The 23,130-nt window shown below is 44.6% G+C and overlaps 1 protein-coding gene across 6 annotated transcripts in view; it reads right to left on the minus strand.

Moving 5' to 3' along the window:
- Positions 1–23,130, minus strand: part of ST3GAL1 (ST3 beta-galactoside alpha-2,3-sialyltransferase 1) — a 76,095-nt gene that overhangs the window by 12,009 nt on the left and 40,956 nt on the right. For 4 of the 6 annotated variants that reach the window (XM_085053629.1, XM_085053625.1, XM_085053624.1 and 1 more), the window contains 2 exons: positions 12,853–13,685; positions 3,010–3,206 (listed from right to left, as the gene is read on the minus strand). In XM_085053629.1, coding sequence (XP_084909755.1) covers positions 3,010–3,206; positions 12,853–13,164 — 509 coding nt within the window. In that variant the 5' untranslated portion in view covers positions 13,165–13,685. Of the gene's footprint in view, positions 1–3,009; positions 3,207–12,852; positions 13,686–13,899; positions 13,921–13,998; positions 14,126–23,130 lie in introns of those variants that run through there. The other 2 variants (XM_085053626.1, XM_085053628.1) reach the window with 2 other exon arrangements.

A 23,130-nucleotide genomic window follows, 5' to 3' on the forward strand; every position in this document is an offset into this window, starting at 1 on the left:
CTTGACAGAGTTTGGGGGTCTCAGGCAAGCTGGAATGATCATCACCCATGTGGTTAAACAGAAAATGAAAGTGCAGCTTTAGTGTGGAATTCCTTAGACTGAATAGGAGTGTCTACCAAGCAGGTGTATCTCTGAGCACATCCCTGCATTCCCTTTTCAGTCATCAAAAGAGTGGTGAGTCCACGAGGACACATCTCACTTCATCCTAAAGCTGCAGCCTCCAGCTGGTGAGAAAAACATTGCCCTGAAGTGCATCAGCTTGACTTCTTGCAGTTACACTCTCCCCCATCCACACAGGTGTATTTGAATGTCTAGGGTCAAGGTAATAAACCATGTTATGCGTGATGAGAGGCAGAAAATATTCCTTATGGTTCTCCCATGAAAAGGCACCACAGCCACAGCAAGAGGACCTGCTGTCCTTCATTTACTCAAACCTTACTTTTATTTTCTAGTATGTCCTCCTCCACTATCCACAAATCCTCAGGGTCACTCTGCACACACGTGGGGTGCTTTAGTTAACCCTGGGCTCAGTGCATGGAGATCTGCTCAGGGCCAGCAGGGCTCAGTCAACACATGCTGGCCAAACAGGGCTACCCCCCTTTTGCTGGATGTATTACAGATTCATGGAATTACAGGATACTTTGAGTTGGAAGGGACCCTCAAGGATCATCAACTCCAACTCCTAAGTGAGTGGCCCATACAGGGAGCAGAGAGAGAGTATCTGAACTCAGGACTGCAGAAACACCTCTATGCCTGTGTTCACTTCTGAAAGCTAGTCTGGGAACACATCAGCAATTCTCTCCCTGATGCTTTAGTGCCTCAATGGCAGAGATTTGCATATTTCTGTGGTGCAGTACAGTGCACATTAGCGATCCCCAAAGAACTTGCATGAATCCATGGTGCTGTGCAATTCCATGGAGAAACCCCTCAGCTGTCTCTGAGCAGAAAGGGTTTTTTCTGCAGCTCAGCTCCTGGCAGAAGCACAGGGAGGACAAGGAAGGATGTAGCTGATTGAGGTAATGAGGAGCATCATACATTGCCAACAACATGCTGCCCTGGTTGCTGATAACAGGAGAGGCAAAATCTGTTTATATAGTCTATGCCAGGCTGTGTTATTGTAGCTCTCCCCCAGGTGAATTACTTAAGTTTCTTCTAACTCCCTTCAAGGAGGTTATTAGTGTAGCCAGAATATCCTGCCAGCCTGCGTGGATTTGTTATTGAGTTCCCTGTTATTGGCTTCCCTGCCAAAGACCCACACCGTCCTATGTAGAAACACTGAAAAAGCATGAGACTTTCTGTGTTTTACCTTGAGATTAGTCAGTCGAAGGTGTAAAATATGAGGGGTTCACTCAATCAAGACAAAGACAAGGGTGACATCTTGGTTATCTCACAACCTGCCCTCAGGTCTATGTACCTTTCCTGCCACCCATGGTGGGGCTGCCTGTGCCATAAGGCAGAAGGAAGCATTCACATCTAGTCTCAGCAGGAACGACAGAGCAGGAAATTCCTTCTGTCATGGAAGCAGTTATACAAATAGAAGTGGGCTGGAACAGTGTTTGGAAGGAAAGGTGCCCCCTCATACTCCCTGGCTCTCCCCTGCACTTGCTTGCATTGCCAGAGCATGTGGAAAGTGAATTTGAGGTCACCAGAGATTTTGTGTTTGACGCATAGAGGGGTCACCTTCTCTGCACAAATCCCCACGGTGAATCCTAAAACCTTGTGCAATCCTTTCAGACATGGCTTAAGATTGCTGAAATATAGAACTGAGACTGGAAGGCTCAATTTCAAGCCACCAAGAGTTTTGCCCTTGCCAGGGATGAATGGCAATGGGATGGGCAAGGCCTCAGAGCACAAACATGCACCTGAGTTAATTACTACTATAGCTTTTGAGTCTAGCAAAGCCTTTTCTGCGTGAGTCTGGAAATGTAGGCCAGGCAATATAACAAAGTCCACACAGGAACAGGGATGTCTCCATGGGGAGGGACACAGAGTTAAGAATAAATGCACCATGGCTTCCCATATTTGCAGCTGTCCCACATTTGCAACCTGTAGGAATATTGTCGAGGGCTCTCACCTTCCCTTCATGGATCTGAAGCTGGCTGCCTCTGCCTTTGGGGATGTACTTTTGGCAGGGAGAAAGGCATGCAACTGCAGGAAGCAACTCTTGAAAGGATTTGTGAAGATTTAGATGTCACCTGAAGACTGTATGCCATATTCAAGCCACATCAGAAGCCAAGGTGGCTTAACAGTTCAAATAGAGTTGATCTTCTGTTGATTTATTCTTGACTTCAGTGCACAGCTTCCTACTAAAGGTTTTGTTGCTTCTGAGTATAATCCCACATGTGGCATTTTCAATAGCAATCCCTCCCTTCCTGCCCTTTACTGCTCCCCAAACTGTACTGTACTGGCAGCTGTGGTGGGAAAGGCAGATGATATATTTGGAGATTAACTCAGTCCACATATTTTGGCTGCCCTCTGGGTGATAAGCTCTGCTTACCTAGATCCTGTTTGACCTTCAGTGGGACAAGGAAGCCAACCTTATTGCCTTGAAAGGTAGAGGCAATGTGATCCTTTACAAATTACCTTAGCAGCCAAACAGTTGACTCCTGTCCTCTGAAAAGTGGCTTTGTCTCCCCCACCCACCATTGCTTCAAAATGAACCAGTGCAAGAAAGTAAAATCTAATACAGCCAATTAAATATCTGAAATATCACTTGTGAGCACTAGCTGCAGAAATAACTTTTACTCATTATGTGCAAATCTTTTTTCTCCTACATTTTTTAACACACGCAATTCTGGATTGTGCAGAACAAGCTACAGTATCAATACCTATTGATGTCTTTTTTCCAAGCAAAAACATGAGGTCATACCTCCAACACACATAGTTTATGTCTCTGGAACTTAGACTTAAGTACCAGGTTTCACCAGATAGATCTTGAAACCCTGTTTTCTCAAATACCAGTGAACTTTAGACACAAAGGCACCTGCAGCTGGGGTGGTTTTCACTCACCTGAGCACAAAGTCATGCGAGTCGATGTCCTGGCCGTACTGAGACTGCCGGAGGTTGCCGGAGTTGCCGACGACGGCGCAGCGCCTGCAGGTGTAGGAGCCTCGCTCCTGCAGAGGATCCCCATCCCCACGGATGACCCCAAACAGCTCTGTGAGAGTGGCATTCAAACTCTTTGGAGCTTTCTCTCCTTGCAGTTTCTGTCAGGGAGAAAAATAACTCCAGGTTACCAACGCACAGGCAGCTGTTCTGTGAGCTAGAGGTAGCTTCAAATGTCTCCTCAAAGACCATTCTGCAGTACAAGGCTTCAGGTTGGGAGCCAAAGTGTGAAAAAAATCAAGTGGAAAACCCCTTCCCATTAATTTTTTAAACTTGGCTCCCCTTTTCTCCTCATTCTCCTCAGATTCCCACACCTCCTCAGTCCCTATCTAGCCATGATAGAACAGATCAAGCATTTTCCCCAAGGCTAGCCTTAGTAGGATAAATGTTCCTCTGGTGTCTATAAGCCTAAACCTACCCTGGGTCAGGTTATCTTCTGTTAGGTCATGTACAAGATTTCTTTTAACTCTCCTAAAAAGGATAAAAAAGTCTCAGGGAAACTGATGGAAGACAGAAGTGGCTGATAGCCCTTGCAAAAATTTTGGCATATGCCAGGAGTGGGAGATGGGAAGTGAACTGTGGAGGAACCAGCTGCTCATGCAGCTGGAAACTTCAGCAGACTTAGCCCTGAGGGCTGGAGATGTAAAATCGTCTAAAAAAAAGTCTCCAGGCTGAAGAAAAGCACCCGGACCTTGGTCATTGTGTTTGTTGCCATGGAGGGAAACTGTTCTGCAGCAGCTCTGTGGTGCATGGTGGAAACAATGGCTGGATTGGAAAGGGACAGGCAAGGTGCAGGGCAGGTGATAGTCAGACCCTCCCTTTTTGGGGCTCAGCTCTCTGAGATTTGCTGAAGAGGTTGGAACGCTGGCAGGCTCACAAACAGCATTGCCCACCCTCGTGGTGCCACTTGCTTCCAAACTCACACAGGGAGAACAGCTCCAGCACAAAATGGGCCAAAAAGGCTCTGTCTTGCTCTGCCAGCCCAGGGCATGGAAAGACAGGGAGGGAGAGAAGAGAAACACCTTTTCCCACGACTCCCAGGAATGGTCTGAAGTAATTTGGCTTTAATTTCCAGTGTGTTTCCCTTGACTGCACCAGGAACTGTTAATTTGTCCTGCTATCTCTCTCTCTCACACAAACACAAACAGGTGCAGAACTGTAATTTTTGTTTAAATTCCATGCTGTCTTTTTGCAGGACCTTATTTGCACTGAAATGAACAGGTCTCGAGCTCAGAGCTACAAGATGACATTGAGAACTTAAAACAAGTAAGACAAAGAAATGTTGCATACCTAGACTTAATCTTCCTACTAATCCTTCCTAATCTATATACTTGTATATAGACTGCACAAGGTGATTAGGATGCAAGGTAATTAGGATGCCCAGACAAGCACTGTAATTATGACCATGTATGTCACTATTCAGTGGATGGCTCAACTATACCCATAAAAAAGGTCATCTTCTAAATTTGTGTGTGATGCTACAAACACATGGCTACATATCTAAACTTGTGTATTCTTTATGAATCAAATCTAACCTGGTCTTACTGCAAACATGAGAAAAACAATGTTAGAAAACCTGCAGTCTTCAAAATAATTAGAGACTTCATAGATGTCACAGAGTGTAGTACAGGTGTATAACGTAGGAAAACACAATGTTTTTTTGAAAAAGGAACCTATTTTGAGTTATTTGAACACACATTTGCATACACCCATGTATACTCTCTCTGTAAGGATGAGCTGACTCTTAACTGTAGAGTTAAGAGAAATGAAAAGGAAGTGAAGAGGATTTGGAAATGAAAAGGAAAACCACCAAAAATCTTACTCTTGAACTGACGTGGCCTGAGAAAACTCAGGAGAGGAAGGTAATTTTCAAAAAATTCCAAATACCTGGGTGGCCTTTTCAAGTTAAATTTTCTTCTCATCCAGAATGATAACATCAGAAAAGCAAAGGACCTGGAGTATTGACGCATTCTTTTCTGCATTAAAATGGTAAGAAACATCCTGGATAGGCATCTCCATTCACAGAGCACAGGCATCTGCCATTCTCTTATGCTTCTGTCTAGAGTAACTCCACTGCAGCCAAGCTGAAACATGGGCACCAACCTGAGAGCAGGACATCATTGTCCTACAATACCCTACAACACCCAGTTGGTGTACACAGCTTCCATGCCAAAGACATTATCAACACTAGAAATTCCCTTAGTGACCTCAAATAGGGTGATGACCTTACTGCACTGTGTGCTGAACATCCATACAATGAGACATCTGTCCTTAACTCATGTTAAGTGCTGTTTTAATTTCCCAGCGATTATCTGATTTAACTATACTTTTCAGGCTTAATCTTCTATCAACATTGGTTAGCCTTTGACGTTTCAGCAAAACAGAGAAGAGGAGGCAACAAAGCTGGTTAACTCCAAGGCATACTCAGCTTATAAAAGTTCAGACTTAACAGGCAGCCAGTTCCTTACTGCACAATGTTTGCTTGGCTTATTGAAAAAAAAACCATTTTAATTGCATTACAATTACAATCCCATTATAGTTCACTTTCCCACACCGAATTTTTGTCCTATTTTTTTTGAGTACTGTTGTCTTTTCTTCTTTTTTTTTTTCCCTTTTTTTTCTTTTTCCCTCCTTTCCCCACCAGTCTGGCCTTTCCCATAAATCAACAAAAGCACAGAGTGAAAGTTTGTCGATGCTGTCAAGGGAGAGCCACAGCACTGCCATGTTGCTGTGCTAGGCCAGCATCCTCTCTCCAAGTCCTGTAGATGCATGACAGGGATATGTGTATTGATATGTCTGCTAGAAGTGGCCTTAAATACACTGAAATACTTGACACTCACTGTGTTCTGAGTGAAGTAGCTGCTTTTCTCAGAAGTCTGTACAAGTAATATGTGTGTCTAAAGAAGCAGTTTGACATTTTGCCCAAGATCACAAAGCATCTTAACCCACCTTGTGTCCACATATAAAATATCACTGGATCACTAAACAGTCCAGCTTCCCTCCATAAAATGTTTGTTCGTCACTTGAGAATCAACTCTTCACCCCAGGTTGTTAAAAACTACACTTGGGAGTTCAGATTGAGAAGTTTCCTAAATCATCTCCCAGCCTTAGAAACTCCCCATTTCACATCCAGAAGTTAACTAGACCATTCTGCATAGTCTTACTTTAAAAAAGCAAGGAAAGAAAAAAAAAAAATCAAGGCAAGAAAGAAGAACCCCCCCAAGTTTATGCACTCCCCTTTCTTGACCCATGAATGGCTCTCCAAGGAAGAGCTTGTTGTTTCCTCTCTCATCCCTCTGCACAGCCCCTCTAAGGATGACAAAGGACTTTCTGCTTTTTTAAACTTCTCAGAAGGTTTCACTGGGCTCTGCAGTACCATCATATTGACAGCATTACCAAGCAGAAATGCCCAAAACTTGGCTAAGGGGGTGCAAAGGCTGAGTGTAAATTCAGCCAAGGCTGCTCAGAGCTAATGGCTTGGAGTGGTGAGGACACAGCTACAGTCATGGAATCATAGAATGGTTTGGGCTGCAAAGGACCTCAAAGATCCTCATTTCCAACCCTCTGCCACGGGCAAGGACACTTTCCACTAGACCAGGTTGCTCAAAGCCCCATCCAGTCTGGCCTTGAACACCTTGAGGGATGGTGCATCCACTTCCCTGGCCAACCTGTGGCAGTGCCTCACTGCCCTCAAACGAAAGAATTTCTTCCTTGTAACTAATCTCAAACATACCCTCTCCCAGTGTAAACCTATTCCCCCTATCACTACATGCCCTTGTGAAAAGTCCCACTCCAGCTGTCCTGTAGCCTCTTTAGATATTGAAAGGCTGCAATAAGATCACCCCAGAGCCTTTTCTTCAGGTTCAACAACCCAAATTCTCTCAGACTGTTTTGACAAGAAAGTTGCTCCAGCTCTCTGTCTTCCTGGCCTCCTCTGGGTTTGCTCCAAGAAATCCATGTCCTTCTTAACTTAGGGCCTCAAAAGAGTCAGGAGAACCTCAAAGGAAAGCTCTCCTGGTGCCTGTGCATGCTGCACCCACAGCCAAGTTTGGCAGTGAATTAAATACAACTTCAAAATCCCAAGGTATTAGTAGGTAAAATAGATTAGCCTGCAGTCACTGGTGTGATGTAGGTGCAGATAGAACACAGATCAAGGCAGAACCCCTGTGGTGGACAGACAGGCAGAGCTGTGGGTCTGGCAGCAGCCAGCACTGATGAGGCAGCTCTGCCAACACACAGCCAGAGCTGGGGAAGTTGGGGTAGCAATACTGGGGTATGTGGCTTTTCTATCTTTTTTTAACTGTTTTTAAAAGATAAAGAAGGAATAAAGCCCCATGAGAATGTCTTTTGCACAGCTAAAAGACATTGCCTCACTGCAGCAGTTTGGAGGCATTAACACTCGTGCAACACTTCCCAGCTGTAAGATTAATCCTAGCAAGAGTCTGATGGGGCAAATCCAGGTAATCTCCGCTCTGCAGACGGAAGGAGAGGTTAAAAGGAAACAATCAATTTTAAAAATGCTTCTTTGGTCAGGAAAATATGGCATTATACTAGTTACATTTAACATCCCTCAATTACTGTGCATCTAAGAGTTGAAGGGGAAGAATACAGGAGCTTTCAAGAGTTTGGGCTTTGTTCAATGATTTGTGTCATCAAAAATTTACATTCTCAAATATAAATGTATACGTGCATGTATTTTGTAAAGAACAGAAAATAATCTGCCAAGCTGTACAATTTCTGACTTCCACGGTTAGTATGGGTCACTTCTACACCACTCTGACCCTAGTGCTGAGAGACCTGTGAGCTTGGACCACCTTCTCATCCATCTGCCCTCACCATAGGAGGAGCAGCTCCAGACCAGCTGGACTTAAGAGGGGGGCTGCCAGTGAGGGATTCTTTCAGAATGTCCAAATCTGCTCTAAATGTCACACTTGCAACCAAGCAGCTCAAGAGCAAGTGGGACTGGGCACTGGGACCAGAGCCTGGGACCTGGCCTGGATTTGGTACCACCTTCTCCAGAGATCTGGTAGCTACACACTATGTTCAAAGTGCTGAGCCCTCTGCAGTGCTTTCACAGCATCACAGACAACACCCCAGTTTCAAAGAAAACCTCTGGTGATCAAAGTATTTGGACACATTTTCTCCAGAGAGCATTCAAAATGCATGACTCAGGTGCCAAGCAGCTCTGCTGGTGCCTTAAAAATCAGTGCAGCTGCTCCAACTTCCCCAGCACATGTGATGGGTGGGGACACCCTTTTGCTCACAGGCTGGATAGCAGATTTTTAAATCATATATTACATTCTTCCTACAAACATAATAAGTTAAAACTAATATTTTCTTTCAGATACGCTAATAACACGGCCCCCAGATATGAGCTTTCTGCCAAAAAAAAAAAGCCAAAACCCTCAGATATCGTAAGACTTGAGATAAAAATTCTTATAACATGATAGTTTATGAACAACGTGCTACAGAGAAGATTGCCAGGAAACTCTGAGACTAAATTTACTTATCACAACTTCAATCCATCAACCTCAACAGGTCTATTTTGGATTAAGAACAACAGGTCCTGATCTCATATTTTTAATACTTTCTGACCATCAAGAACAATGCATTCACCCCTGAGAACAAAACAAGGAAACTATAAATAAATGCTGTGCTTTGTTACAGCATGTAATTCTTGCCATGGTTCCTTATATATGGGTTACTAAATTTAGTGAGAACATCCACAGCATCTGTGTCATGGTAAAACAATGGAAAACTTGCAGGTGAACCAGCTCAGGGAGGTGGGAAAGAAAATATAAACAGAAAGGAATGTATCACGTAACACCAGGTGCCACTTTGCAAAACTCTCACAGTCCCAGGGCATAAGATGAGGGAGAGGAGAAAGAGAGAGAGGAGGCGACAGACAGGAAGGGTGAGAGGGAGAAAAGGGAGGGACGGAGGAAGGAAGGAATTTCTAACAAAATGTTCACAGCCTGAAGTGTTATTAATGCCCAGATCCTCTCTGAGAGTAGAGGACTCCAATTCAACTTTAAGCCACAAAAAGCACAGAGCAGCTGCAGGGGTGTATGCAGGAGAACTTGGGCCACTACTTGCTACCCGACTAAAATAATGAAGGAAGAGGTTATCAGCTGTGTAGCTTCAAGGAAATGAAAAGCAAGGAGCAGTCCTGACAACTTCCTCCTTGTTTCCACGAACAAACAAACAGCCAGGGACATTTTCAGGTGCTTTCTCTGGAGCAGCTCTGCCCCTTGCAGCAAGATGAGCCACGGCAGGGATGGTGGCATTGACATTCCCTCCCCTGCTCCTTCCCACCTGGCACAGGTGGCAGCACTAAATCCAGTATACACAGTTTTATTTACAGCAGGCAGGAAGATTTCCTTCCAAAAGGTCACATCCTACCAAGCTGAAAGGGTTTAAACTGTATATTCTCCAAATAAACCATGAAGCAGCCTAGCAGCCACGTGAAGAGCTGTAAGCAAGTGAAACCACCCCATTCTTTGGTCCCAAATATCACTTTGTCTCAAATACTGGTCCTTAATCTCTGAAATCAGTCCTCATTGTCCTCGTACCGGAGGGATTCTAATGCTGCAGACTATTTGGATGAATTGCACTTATTCACATCTACAGCAACAGGGCTAAGGGGGAGGGAGGGCAGACTGAGTTTGGTGGACAGGCAAGGGCTGTGCCTGTGTTTAGTGCAAGCACATCACATGGGTCTCCCCATGACAGGGAAGTCAGAGCTGTGTAATAGAGAGGTCCAGTGCAGTCACTGCCATCTCAGGGTCTCAGTTACAGCTCAGTGAAACCACCATGCTGTCTGAAATCAGCTTCTGGGAGTGAACACAGTCATTCCTCCCCTGAAAAGAAGCTCAAGCAATCTCAGGTTTCCTCATGCCTAATTTTTATGTACAAATATAGCAAAAAGTCACAAATCACTGAATTGGCAAAGCTCACAAGAGTGAAACATGGCCATGAGCAATGGTTTCCTAAAGACTGGCTGAAAACTCAGAATCGCTTCGAAGATGAGCCTAAAATGAACAGAGAAAAGGGAGTTGCCCTCAGGACGCACCTGGGAATTATTTACTGAAGAAATGACACTGTCTTGGAAAAGCTTACCCAAAGCCACATGCACATAAGGAATCAGTTGCAATGAGGAGATGAGGCCACATCATGTCCAGGGTTTACCCAAAACCATCTTTCAGAGGAGTCAGGGCACTTTCTCCATTTACTACACATTAGGGCAAAGATTTTCAGTAAGTAAAAACTTCAAACACACAATGCAGTTATGGGGGACATAAAAATATTTCACACAGCCTGGTTGAAGATTGAAGAAGTTTAGGAACCTTAGAAGATTTATTTTTACCATCTGAAAAAAGATTTACTTTGATTTTGTATTCTGAAGTGGTGTATTCCCTTTGAACTTGATCTGAATTAAAAAAATAAAGAATGAAGACACTAAAACACAGTTAGACAGCCCTGAAAATTAATGAACAACTTTTATTTGGGATGGGGAGGGGAGACTTTTGGCTGTTCTGAAAGTTTGGTTTTTCTATTTTGCTGAAAAAGAATGAAACCTCTCCCAAAAGAATCTGTTTCGGGTTGAGCTGAATTTTTAACACATGGGTGAGGCCACACCTCAAGTGCTGTGTCCAGTTCTGGGGCACTCACTTCAAGAAGAACACTGAGGTCCTGGAGCAAGTCCAGAGAAGGCAACAAGACTGGTGAAGGGTCTGGAGCACAAGTCCTGTGAGGAGACTGAGGCTGAGGGAGCTGGGGATGTTTAGCCTGGAGAAAAGGAGGCTCAGGAGTGATCTTATCACTCTCTACAACTCCCTGAAAGGAGGTTGTGGCCAGGTGGGGACTGGGCTCTTTCCCCAGTCCAAATGGCAACAGAATGAGAGTCTAAAACTATGGTTGGGAAAGTTTAAGTTGGACTTAAGAAGGAATTTTTTCATAGAAAGGATGATTAGACATTGGAATGGGCTGCCCAGGGAGGTGGTGGAGTGACCATCCCTGGAGGTGTTTAAGAAAAGACTGGATGTGGCACTTGGTGCCATGGTCTGATTGCTGTTCAGCCATAGGTTGGGACTTGATGATCTCAGAGGTCTTTTCCAACCTAATTGATTCTGTAAACTGAGATATCACTGCTTCTTCTTTTTCTGTTTCACTACAAGAGGAGAATCATATTCAGACTTCTGTACTAAGTCCTATGCTTTTTCTCCTTTTTAATTTTTTTTTAATAGAGAATACATTCAAAGCTCATGTTTAAATCAGTGAGTTCTCAGTGCAGAATGCAGCCTGGCTTTGCTCATGGTGTCCATGAACAACCTCATCCTCTCATCGACGGAGCTCAGCTTGGCACATATCCACTGCTCTGAAAACTGCCAGCTGTTAGATCAGCCCAGCTCCTTGGTGAAACCTCAACCCAGGGCAAGGACCTGAGCTTGCCATCTTTCCTTCTCCAGGCTCCAGCAAAGCCCAGCCAAGAAACATGGGGAACAGAAGGAAAAGTGACTGGAAGCTGCAAGGAAAATCACAAGCAATGGGAAATCAGAGCCATGCAAGGGGCAGGTGAAAGGATAGAGCACCTGGAGTACACCAGACTCATTGCAAAAAGGAATATCATCATAAAACAATATCATTTGTGTAACAGTTAAAGATGTTGGAGTTCAGTGGTATTTATTTTTCACCACTAAATGCAACAGTCAGTGGAGTGAGAAGTGGTGAATCTGATACAGCCTTATTCCCACTCGACATCCCCTCCCAAACCTCAATGTCCCCTCTGCAACAGTTGGTACCTGTTGAAGAGGCACCCTTGTGGGGGGTCAGAGAAGGCCTGAAAGCCCAGAATTCAACAACAATGGCTGTGCTTGCTGCATGACACTGAGTTGCAGGCTGTTGTGTGTCCAAAGAAAGGCACAGGGGACTATTTTTCTGGAAGAGGGGGGAAAAAAGCGCAATGAAACTGTGATTTCACTGGGGTCGCTGCAGCAGAACTTGCACTTCAGCACCTTGGCACTGCAGCCAAGAGTAAATCAAATAACTGTTATCTTGTTTCAAGAGAAAATAAAAGGGGCTTTTGTTAGGCAAAACAATAGGATGCAGCTTTTTCCGTTCTTTGATTTCTGAACAAGATATCTACTAGCTTTCCTGATGCTTGGATCAGGCTTCAAGGGGTAGCTGGACCACCCTGCTCAAGGATACACTTAGATCTGCTCCTTCCCAGTCACCAACAGCCACCCATGTGCTTTCCAAATCTGTTTTACAACATCAGCCACAACAGAGAATGTTCTCGTGTGCATGGAATTAATAATTTTCCATTTAATCCAGCTAATTATTTACATAACTTATGGTAGGGAGAGCCCCGAGGGAATCACACACTTCACAATTAGTTTGCTTTGCTACCTCAATGGAGGGCAAAAAGCCCATCTGAAGCAGAAACAGACGGGTTACAAAGTCTGGTCTTTGGAAGAGAAGGGAGAAAATGACAATACTGACATTTCCAAATTCTGGATCTACCTCCTAACTCTGTCAGGGACTTTTCTAGCTTGGAGCAAGTGAATGAGCAGCACTCCAAGCCCCTCCGAGCTAAACAGCAGCAGAAACATCCACTTCCTTCCACCTCAGCTGAGACACCAAATGCTTTTAGGCAAAAACATCTCCTTCTCTGTGCTCGGCATCACTCCAAGCCTGACATTGCCACCATCACCCCAACTCCGGGCTCTATCCACAGCTCCCACTTACCAGCCACCACCTGTAGCTGTCTTCTGGGATCAAGGCATTTTGTGAGGTCAGGAAAGGTTGCATAGTTGAGTTAAATCTCTGATCGAACCAGAGGGAATGCCCCAGCTCCGAAATGCACGTGCGACAGCTGCAAGGTCTCCTGGGGTACTTGAAGAGTTTCTGGACGTGCTCTGAGAACTGCACCACGAGATGTCTGGGGTCCCAGGTGGTTGTGGTCACCTGGTGGGTGTAGTTCAGCAGGAATGATGTCACCGTGATGAGCAGAAAGGCGAAGGTGAACATTTTCACATTCCTCCTCCTCACCACAACCATCTTTCCCGCTCAGCTTCTGCCACCACAGCTGGCCAAGAACAATGCAGGGTCCAACGTAAGGCAAAAACAAAAGGCTGCAGCAGGAGCCTGCCAGTCACCACCCCAGGCTTAGGCTGAACAGATTGACTCCACTACCTCCAGCCATAAGGGAAAAGCTTCATCTACCCCAAATGGGTTTTAAAACAGGACAAACTGGGTATTTCCTTGCACCTTCTCACAGTGCTTCCAAGTTCCTTCCACCTCTCTGTGTCCTGTTGCTGGCCTCTCCTGATGAGGGCTTACTGAACACAGACCCTTGTCCTTCGGTGTACCAAAATATTTGGAGGGGAGCAATAATCAGCATTAAAATTCAGGTTTTGTGTGTGAGAGCAAGCCATACATTAAAACAAGCAAACTGTAGAAAAAATTGTATTCTTTTTCTTGGAATTTAGTTCTTGAAGAATCAGATCATCTGGGGGTGTACATTCCATCAGAGAGACATGCTTTGAGGTCCATTTAAGCCACGGAGAGAAGTCAGCAACCTAGAGACACACAAACAAAAAAAGAAAGAAAATTGTCAATTTTTTTTTTTTTTGCATTCCTCCCAACTTAAATTCTCTGCTTTTCTCTCCCCATCCCAGAACTTCTGATCTGCTCAGAGCCCTGGACAGAGCAGCCCTGGCTTCCAGCACTGCTGGAAGGATTTGCATACTGAGGAGTTTGAGGGTGAAATTTGGGAAATGGCAGAGCATCGACCTGTGGACATAGAGCCTCTCTGAATTGAATCTGCCTCCTCACTCTGCCCAGGCCTTATTTGAATTACAGTTTGTAGCTATTTGAATGACAATGACTCACCTCCCTCCTTTAGGGTGACCTTGATAGCCACAAGATACCAGCAAAGTATTCATAACTCAGAGCAGCTGAACAAAAAGCACCCGGCAAAGGAGGGAGGAGCAGGATAGGGAGGAAGAGGAATGAGTTCTTTTCTCTTCCTTCCCCCAGCCAGCTTAATTTCTTAAGGATCCGGATTGGAGTTGAGATTAGAGAACACCAAAAAAAAACAAACCATCTCACATGTCCTGGGACAAACAGGGGAAATCAAAGTATAAGTGGCCTTTGTTTCACATGGAAAATTGCTTTTTTTCTGGCAAGGAAAGGTAAGTGACAGCAGCCTGACCCCAACCTAGGCAGAGAGGCAGGGAGATACTTTGGAGGTACAGAGGGACCCAGAGCTGCTCTCCCTTCCCATCCTGGTGTCCCCTGCCTGGCAGCAGTGATTTAAACAAGTTTTTAAAAGTCATAAAATGAATCCCTTCATCCCACAGTGTTTGGTGGGAAGGCCATTGTGGGACAGCCATTGTTTTGTGGGAAGAAAAAGATGTTGTTTATAAAACTTCAGATGTTTACAAAAAGTCCCAAAAGTGCCATTGCTGAAATAACACCCTTTGTTTTGTAGCTTGTTTTTTTTTTTTTTTAAGGTAGGGAAAAAATTCAGAGAAGCAACTTGGTCAAAATATGTGCAATTTATGAACAAGTGAAAGCCCAGCGAGAGAAATCTCATTCACAGCTCAGCTGCAGCCTTCAGGCCAGCAAAGAAACAGCAAAACTTAAACTCTTACCACTAAACCCCATCATTTTAACCCACTCTGTGCATGACATTCATGTAGGATCCCCCTCTTACATCACCCAAATGTGATGTTTATCCAGGCAGGAGGGAACCGCAGCTGTAGGATCCCCAGCTTTGCTGCTGGCTCCTCTCCTGGGGATCTGTGAGGAGCTGCCCCAGGCCAAAGTGCTTTCCCAAAGGGTTTGACATGGCACCTTGGAAACAGCACAGGCTTGGAGTTTAGAGGCTGTGTATAAATATTTACAGAGTCCCATAAATGCAAATCTGAAGGCAGGAGTCTCAGACCTCAGTTTTAAGCCTTTGCCCCAGGTTCTTCCTCCGCAGCACATGATGGGCAGCATGTGCCCTTCAATTAGCTGCTGTTTGCCAAATGCCTCGAGATTTATTTTAAGTCTGGCCCCTCCACATGCATTTATAGGAGCTCAAGGGCTCACAAGTGGGTCAGGCTGGATAACAAAGGGCTTTATTAACCCAGTCTGCTCGGGCTCCATGCACCAGTAAATCATCGTGCGCTCACTTCAGTGTTTTAGAGGGAACTTTTTGCAATAACCAGAAATCTTCCAAAATATTCCCAGGTAAAAATCAGGAACTGCAGGCAGAGAGGCAATGGGAATGCTGCCACACTGTGCCTTGGAGAATTAGAAAAGGAGCTCAGGAGAACAATCCCTTTGCACAGCCCCATCCACACCAGCTGCTCTCTGCACCAAACAGCCTCAACACATTTGCTTTCCTAGCCTGGATGCAGTTGTTAGTCTAAACAAAAACACAGCCTCTAACAACCCCGAAAACATGCTGGAGCTCAGAAGCAAATTGATTTTCCATTTATGGAGGGGATAATTCAAGAGCTGTGATGCTGGCAGGTCAACCCCCCACTGCTGTCAGCACTGGGCCAAGTCAGTATTTGTAAACACAGCTCCTGCTCTTCTGTTGTATTTTTAAGAGGCAGAGGGAAGGGGATTATCCAGCCTTTCTTGGAAAAGCCTATAAAATGGAGTATTGTTGATGCAACACTTCTTGCCTCCAAAAAAAGCACCCATTTCACCAGATTTATTTATTATTTATTGTTGTAACTCAGCTAAGATTAAATTTATATTTGTAACTCTGGGAAGAAAAAACCCAAACCGAAAACAGTGTTTACACAGTGGGCTACAATGTCTTCAAACTCCTAATCATCCCATCTTTTATAGCATGTAATGGGAAGGTGAGAAACCAAAGCTCCCAAGGCTCCTTTCCCATGGGGATATAAACACTGGATACTCTATTTTAATTCTTACTACTTACAGCTTCCTATGAACATTCATGCTTCCTGTGAATACTTATGATAGAAATATATATACAAATATATAGCTGACAGAAATGCTCCAGGGACTATATATTTGATTAAGGGCCTGAGGAAAAGGAAGACTGAAATGAATGTAAAAACACTTTTTTGAGTTCAGTGTGACTTGGACCTTTTCTTTTTCCTTTCTTAAAGCACCTGGAACAGACATCACTACTTTCACTCTTCATAGCCTCTTGCACCACATCACAGACTGTCCCTGTGTCTCCCTCTGCTCACACAAGAGTCATAAATCCTTGCAGAAGTGTTTCTACAGGATTCACCAAGGTGTTGGAAGTGGAAGGTCAGGGACTGGTGTGGGAAACTATGCAGGTATGCCAAGCCCCAGCTACTGGGAATTCTCTACCTCTGGATACTGATGTAATTGTTCAATTAAGCCACTACAAACAAGCAGCATGACACCAGCCATGGTTCTTATCCCCATCCTTCAACACGACCTTGGCATTAGCACATCTGTGATCAGGCTATTTTGGCCTCAGACCCAGAAACAATTTCTGGGGACTTAAGGTAGGGAGATTTAGTGTCCAGCCCTCTCCCAGTTACAGTCCCCTGAGAGATAAACAGAGCTGAATCCTGCATCCCTGCGGCTGTGCCTGTGGGCAGAGATGCCAGCACAGCCCATGCAAGCAGCAGGTTAAGCTACCTTAAGTGATTGGGTGCTTAAGGTCTTATTTCTGGTCTGGATTTCGCCTGCTACCTTCCCACTCCCTGCTTTGTCCCCATGTAAGACACCTTTGTACACTCTGGGACAGCTTATTCATGCTGATAATACCCAGTGATGTGCAGTGCAGGGACAATGCAAAAGGTCATGTTCCAGAAGGACCAGAGAGGCAGGTGCAGAAGAAAGGACAGCTTCCTCCAAACTCTGTCCTGAGCATAGAAGTGGGTCCAGGGTGATTAAATGGTCATAAATGAGAGTTGAGCTTAATCTTCTGTCTACATTTTACATTGTAAACGACACCAGGATCTATCAATTGTGATTGTTTGTCTTCATTGTATTCTCATGTTTTAGAAAGAAGAGGAAAAAATAGCTTTTTTTTTTCTTTTTTGTTGTTTCCTTTTTCTCCTCCAAGGTAGATTTTATTTGCATTGTAAAGTCACAATCTGAAGAACATCCCTGGTCCCTTGCCAATCTGGTAATTAACAAAGATAAAAACACATCAGTTCAATGGACTAATAGAAAGCAATTCCTAACACCTTCAGGAAATATTTTCTTTACAAATCCACTTACAAACACAATGTATTCTCACAGCACTTGTCAGGTTCTCTGACAAAAGCTCATCTGCACACCCACAAAGGAGCACAGAAAGAAAAGGGGAACCTAAACAATACCCTGCTCCAGCTGCTCCCAGGCCCATCCCAGAAGCCATCAACCCATCCAAGTCTGCAGCAGCCCAGAGGAGCCCAGGGGCACGAAGGCAGGTGGGAACCTGAAACCAGGACTGGCAGAAGGGACATCCTGCCTGGGTCCCTCCCAGGGCTGGCCCTGCACAGCCTCAGGCATGGAACTCACCCAGGTGAGTCAGCTCTACCTTTGGGACTGAGACGTGTTGCTGCTGAGGCATAGGACAGCTTATGGGGTGCAGGGGAAGGGCGTTTGGGCATTACACAAGGTCTGTGTGGTCAGCCACACAATATTAGCACAATGGTTAATTCTTTGATTTCGTTTAATATATGGGCCTTAAACAAAATGAATGAAGATGATAGTAATAATGAAAAAACATTGAGAAAAAAATCACCATACTACTACTCATACCCCTACATTGTAAATGTCCCAGTACATTGGTGTTTGGCCCCTTTTTGACACCTACTTTCCTAGCAAAGAAGTGCTTTGTACCAGCACCACTTGAGGAGACCTTTGTTAGCTCGTGTTAGATGCTGATGGTTCAGGATCCAGCTTTTCTGCTCTGTAACTCACATTAAAACCCTGGTGTGAAATGCACTCTCCAGTTTGAAGTTGCCAGCATTTTCCAGACACAGCATGTCAGGCAGAAGAGCACAAAGGCAACAGGGAACAGCAGCATCTCTGTACAGAGACACTGCCAGCACTCCATTCGGGGCTTGAACAGCTCAAAGCTCACACATCCACCTGCCCTGCTGGAATCTGGGACAGGACAGGGTGACCTGCTGCAGCTCTCTCATGACTGATGAAGGCCATCACACAACCCTTCAACATCCCACAGTATTTTACAGCTGGAAACTCTACACTTCAAGGAGTAAGTTCAAGATTTGCTGCAATTTTGACTTCAAGAGACAGTGCCGTGCTAGAAAGGCCTCGGCAGCAGAACTGCAAGTGCTCATTTTCAGAAGCACAGCTCCGATCCCTGCCCTGCAAAACCTACAGAGATGAAGTTGTTTCTCAGCTAAGCCACTGACAGCTATATTGTTATAAATTTGGCAACACCAACAGTACATCCCTAAGCATCCTTTCTGCCATATGGGGCCTTTTTTTCCATCCACACTTCTGGTGAGTAACTACTCGAGCAACCCTTGGTCCCAAAGCCCTGGCCTGGGAGAAGATGGGAGGTTAAATCTTGCCTTTCTGTACCCACAAGGGCCCAGAGCAGCCTTGAAAGACGTCATTCTAGGGCAACAAAAAGCATGTTCTTGGAAAAACACACATAAATTCATGCCCCAGGTCTGTGCTGGCCATGTCTCCAGGCCTGGAGAGGAACAATGAAGGGAACTGTTTCGCTCCAAACCACAGGCTTGTCTGCCCTCCCCTGGCTCATCCTCGGCTGCCTCCCACTGACCGGAGCTGGCTGACATTTAGAAAGAAACACTTCATTGGTCTGACACCTCACCAGAGACCTCTGAGCTTTTGCTCCGTGAGACAGAGGGTGGATTACAGGACAGCCTGGCAGGCAGGCAGAGCTGAACATGGGGTGAGCGTGAATCTAAACTGCATGAGCTGGGACCTCCTGGGAGAGCTCTGGTCCTTCAGCTCCAGCAGATCAGTCTCACCAAGCACTGAAGGCCTCATGGAGACATGAGGAGAGCTGCCTGTGTCCCAGCACAGCCTCTGCCACTTCAGCCTGTTTGATGCTCAGGCAGGCAAAGGTGAGCCCTGCCCTTCCAGGGCACCAAAAGCCACCACAGGACACAATTTTGGAAAAGCACAAGTTGTCACATCCCCTTCTCTTTTTCCATTCATCCATCCATCCATCCTTAATTAGGCTATTTTGTCTAATTCTTCATCCCTGAAAGTGTTCAAGGCTGGTTTGACTGGGGTCCTGAACAGCCTAATCTAGTGGAAGGTGTCCCTGCCCACAGCAGAGGGGGGTTGGAACCATATGATCTTTAAGGTCTCTTCCAACCCAAACCATTCTATGATTAATTAAAATCAGATTGTGTTCTGTTTCTCAGAGCTCACTGGCTCCTCTCTCCTGCCCATCATTACATCCTCGCAGAGATGGCAAAGGTGCTGCTGCTGCCCTGTGTGCTCACAGCCACAGAAAAGCAGACCCAAGTCTCATCTGCCATTTAACCAGGGAGAAAATGGTCTGTAACTCTTCTGCCCTATCCCTGATCATGTTGAGAGCCATAAATCTGTTTGAGAGGCATAAATCTGCCACTGTGAAATGGGGTCACAGCACTGAAGTCAAGCAAGGTAGTTGGTGTATTGCTCTCAGATTTATTAAAATGCTCACCCCAAGCAACTCAAACCAATCATATCAACACTGCCTGGAAAACAAAAGCATTCAGGAACATTTAAGCCATGAGGAAAAGTAGTTTCAGAAAAATCTGAATGCAGCAGCTCCTCCATGCTTCTTGAATTTGAAGCCAGATATTGGGCAGTGTTTCATCCATCACAGTGAATAGGAGAAAAACTGGAGATGGTTTATGGAGCGTAACTGCACAGCATTTTAGGTGCCAGCGATCTGAAAAAAAATCATTACCCACTTGTGCCTTATCAGTGAGCAGCTTGCCAGCAGGCTGGGGCTGGGCAGGTCAGCAGGGAATCTCCCTGGTATTCTGGCACAGCCTGCCTCTGCCTACATGACAGGTCTGCGTGGTCAGGCTAAGCAAGCACCTTTTTGTGCAAGATGTGTATGAGATCAGCAGAAACTTGGGTGGAGAATTTTCATTCTGTTGCCACAAAATAAGTATTTATCTTGGCAGACTTTATCAGGCTCACTGCTGAGTGGTCTGGAAATGAAAACTCCCTTGTGGTGTTTGAAGAAAGGGCTGGAGGATTTGGTTTGGAAAAGGTCACGAGTCTGTCCTTATCCTTGGGTGCTGAGAACTGCCATCCCTGCCACCTCCCACCATGGCGAAGACATTTTTTCCTCCACCACATCCTCCTCCCTTGCATACCAAGAGTTGACTCCTGCAAAGGCTGGAGAAATCACAGTGTTAATATCCAGAATTAACTGTGCTGTCCTCCAGGGGCTACAGACTCTACTCTATCTTCAGTCCAAGTGGGAAATATTGCTTAGAATGGAACTGAAAATGCCATGAAAGGTTATGTGGCTCCAAAATCTTTTTCATGAGGTTCAGCAAGGGCAAACTTGGGTATCAATACAGGCAAGGGGATGAAGAGATTGGGAGCAGCCCTAAGAAGAAGGATCTCTCCTATAAAGAACAGGCTGAGACAGCTGGGTTTGTACAGCCTGGAAAAGAGAAGGCTCTGGGGAGACCTCAAAGAAGTTTCCCAGTGCTTAAAGGGGGCTTATAAGACAGGGAGAGACTCTTTAGTAGAGCCAGTAGTGACAAGGCAAGGGGAAATGGTTTTAAACTAAAACATGGTAGCTTTATACTAGATATAAGGAAGAAATTTTTTACAGCAAGAATGGTTGAAGACTGGAACAGGTTTCCCAGAGAGGTGGTAGATGCCCATCCCTGAACGTGTTGGAGGCCAGGCTGGATCTGAGCAAATGATCTAGTTGAAAATATCCCTGCCCGTGGTATAGGGACCCCATAAGGATCCTTTCCAACCCAAACTCCAATTCTGTGGTTCTGTGACTCTATGAATAAAAATTGCTGGTGATCCATTCTATTATCCCAATAAAACTGTTCCCTATTTGATAAAAGCTGCGTCCCCTACCACCAGTTCTTCACACAGCACCTTATTTCCAGCTTTGAGAGAGGAATGAAACTGGGTTTGGAGTGAAGAGAAAGGGTGGGGCGAGCCCAGGTCTCTACACTGGTGGCACCAGCCATGCAAGGATGACATTCACCTGGGTACCACTTATCATTTGGAAACACATGAATGTCTGGGACTGTGGAGATAAACTCATGATCAATTTATTTCCAGTGGGAACTATAATGTGAGTAAGTCACCATTTATATAATGGCCTTTTGTTACTGCAGCCAGGCTTGGTACCATGCCAGGCTCAGTGAGAAAAACGCACTGGTAATGCACCACAGCTTGCCAGTGGATTCTTGGTCTTAAGTTTTCCAGGTCATGATGGTGCCAAGGGAGCACTCAGCCTCATCTTCTCACCAAGAAACAACCATGAGATAAACTGGGAGAGGCCAGGGAAAAGGGCAGTGAATTCAAACTCAACAGGCAGCTCCACTGCTGACCTGTTTATGGTCCATTCCTTTGGCTCAACCCTCAGTTCAAGTATTTTCAGGACAAAACAGGAGCACGAGAATGACAGAACTGTCCAGCCAAGTTGTGAATGGTAGCATTTATGGCCAAGAGGTTGGAGTCTGCCAGGTCACCCAGGGATGTGTTGAAAAACAACAGTGGAAAAATAAACTGCTGGTCAGAACGTCTCCCACAGCCTCTGTCTTGCTCGAAAGTGATTTTGGAAGAGCCCTACCCCTTTGCACACACTCCATTAATCAGAAAATGGTACCTCTGCTTCCCTGCTGGCACCTCATTTTCTTTTATACATTCCAAATCCCCTTTCCCACAGACACACTGATGTTTTAAATAGCAAATATATTGTTACAATTTCTTAAAAAATACTCTTTTCCCTCCTAATCCTGTAGTTTGCAATGGTGGACAGACACATAGGTTTAACCTGCTGGATGAGAGCTTTTCTGTGGTGGGCCAATACCCACCATGGGTTGGGATGGGACTTTTTTGGGCTGCACACTGAGAGTCCAAAGCTGGGACAATGAAAACAATACCTCTGTGGTGAAAATCCTAAAATAAAATTCACTCGCTCACTAAAATTTATTCACCCTATCTCTGTGAATTGCTCTACTTCAAAGAGTTCTTTAAAAACATCCAAGCAGACAACTGGACACATAAAAATTGCTGTCTGATTCCTGTTGACAAACTTTGATGGCAAAGTACATGGTGGACAGAGTGCCCTTGTACTTTCACATCCTTCCCATGCCATTACGTGATTTGTAGGCTGTGATCAAAGCTCTGCTACCTTTTGCTTGGAAAAGAAGAGTTATCAAAGGGATTTCCAGGACACCTATGTGTGTTTGCACCTAGAAGAATTTTTAAGTGGTTCATGATAGGTGCAAGTCTAGAATTGGAGTTGGTAATGAGTTTCTCAAGCACAATTTATTCTTATTTCTGTCTTGTTTCAAATCAGTTTGTCAAAATTGAATCTATTTTTATCTTGATTTTCTGTATTAAGAAATTTTCAAAAAGGATCTTTGACATTTTAAATGAAGAAATCTAGTTCTGTTTTTGCAAAAGCTTTTTCTAGAAGATGTGTAACTTTTGGTAATTAAAGAAAGGAAAAACATTTAGAAATTCAAAATAAAAAACAACACCTGCTGCTCCCCCCAAAATACAAAGCATCCTCATAAGTTAAAGGAAAAATATTACCACCTTTTCTTTTTGGTTTTAGCTTCATGTTGTGATGACTATGGATTATTTTTAAAGTCTTTAAAATTCATCAGAGACAGTAAGAAAGCTCCTTTCAGGTAATTCAAATACACAAATGACAAATTAATAATGATGGCAGCTGCAGTAATAGAAACAGATGCAAACTAAAACTACTGAAAAGCAAATTCCTGTAGCTGCATTTGCTTTAATTGTACAGGATTACAGGTGAGGATATAGGATCATTTCAGACTGCAGAGTACTCTGAATTAAAGATGTGTA

Source organism: Lichenostomus cassidix, chromosome 2 (genome assembly GCF_008360975.1).
Source record: "Lichenostomus cassidix isolate B80296 chromosome 2, HeHo_3.0, whole genome shotgun sequence".
Classification (NCBI taxonomy): Eukaryota; Metazoa; Chordata; class Aves; order Passeriformes; family Meliphagidae; genus Lichenostomus; species Lichenostomus cassidix.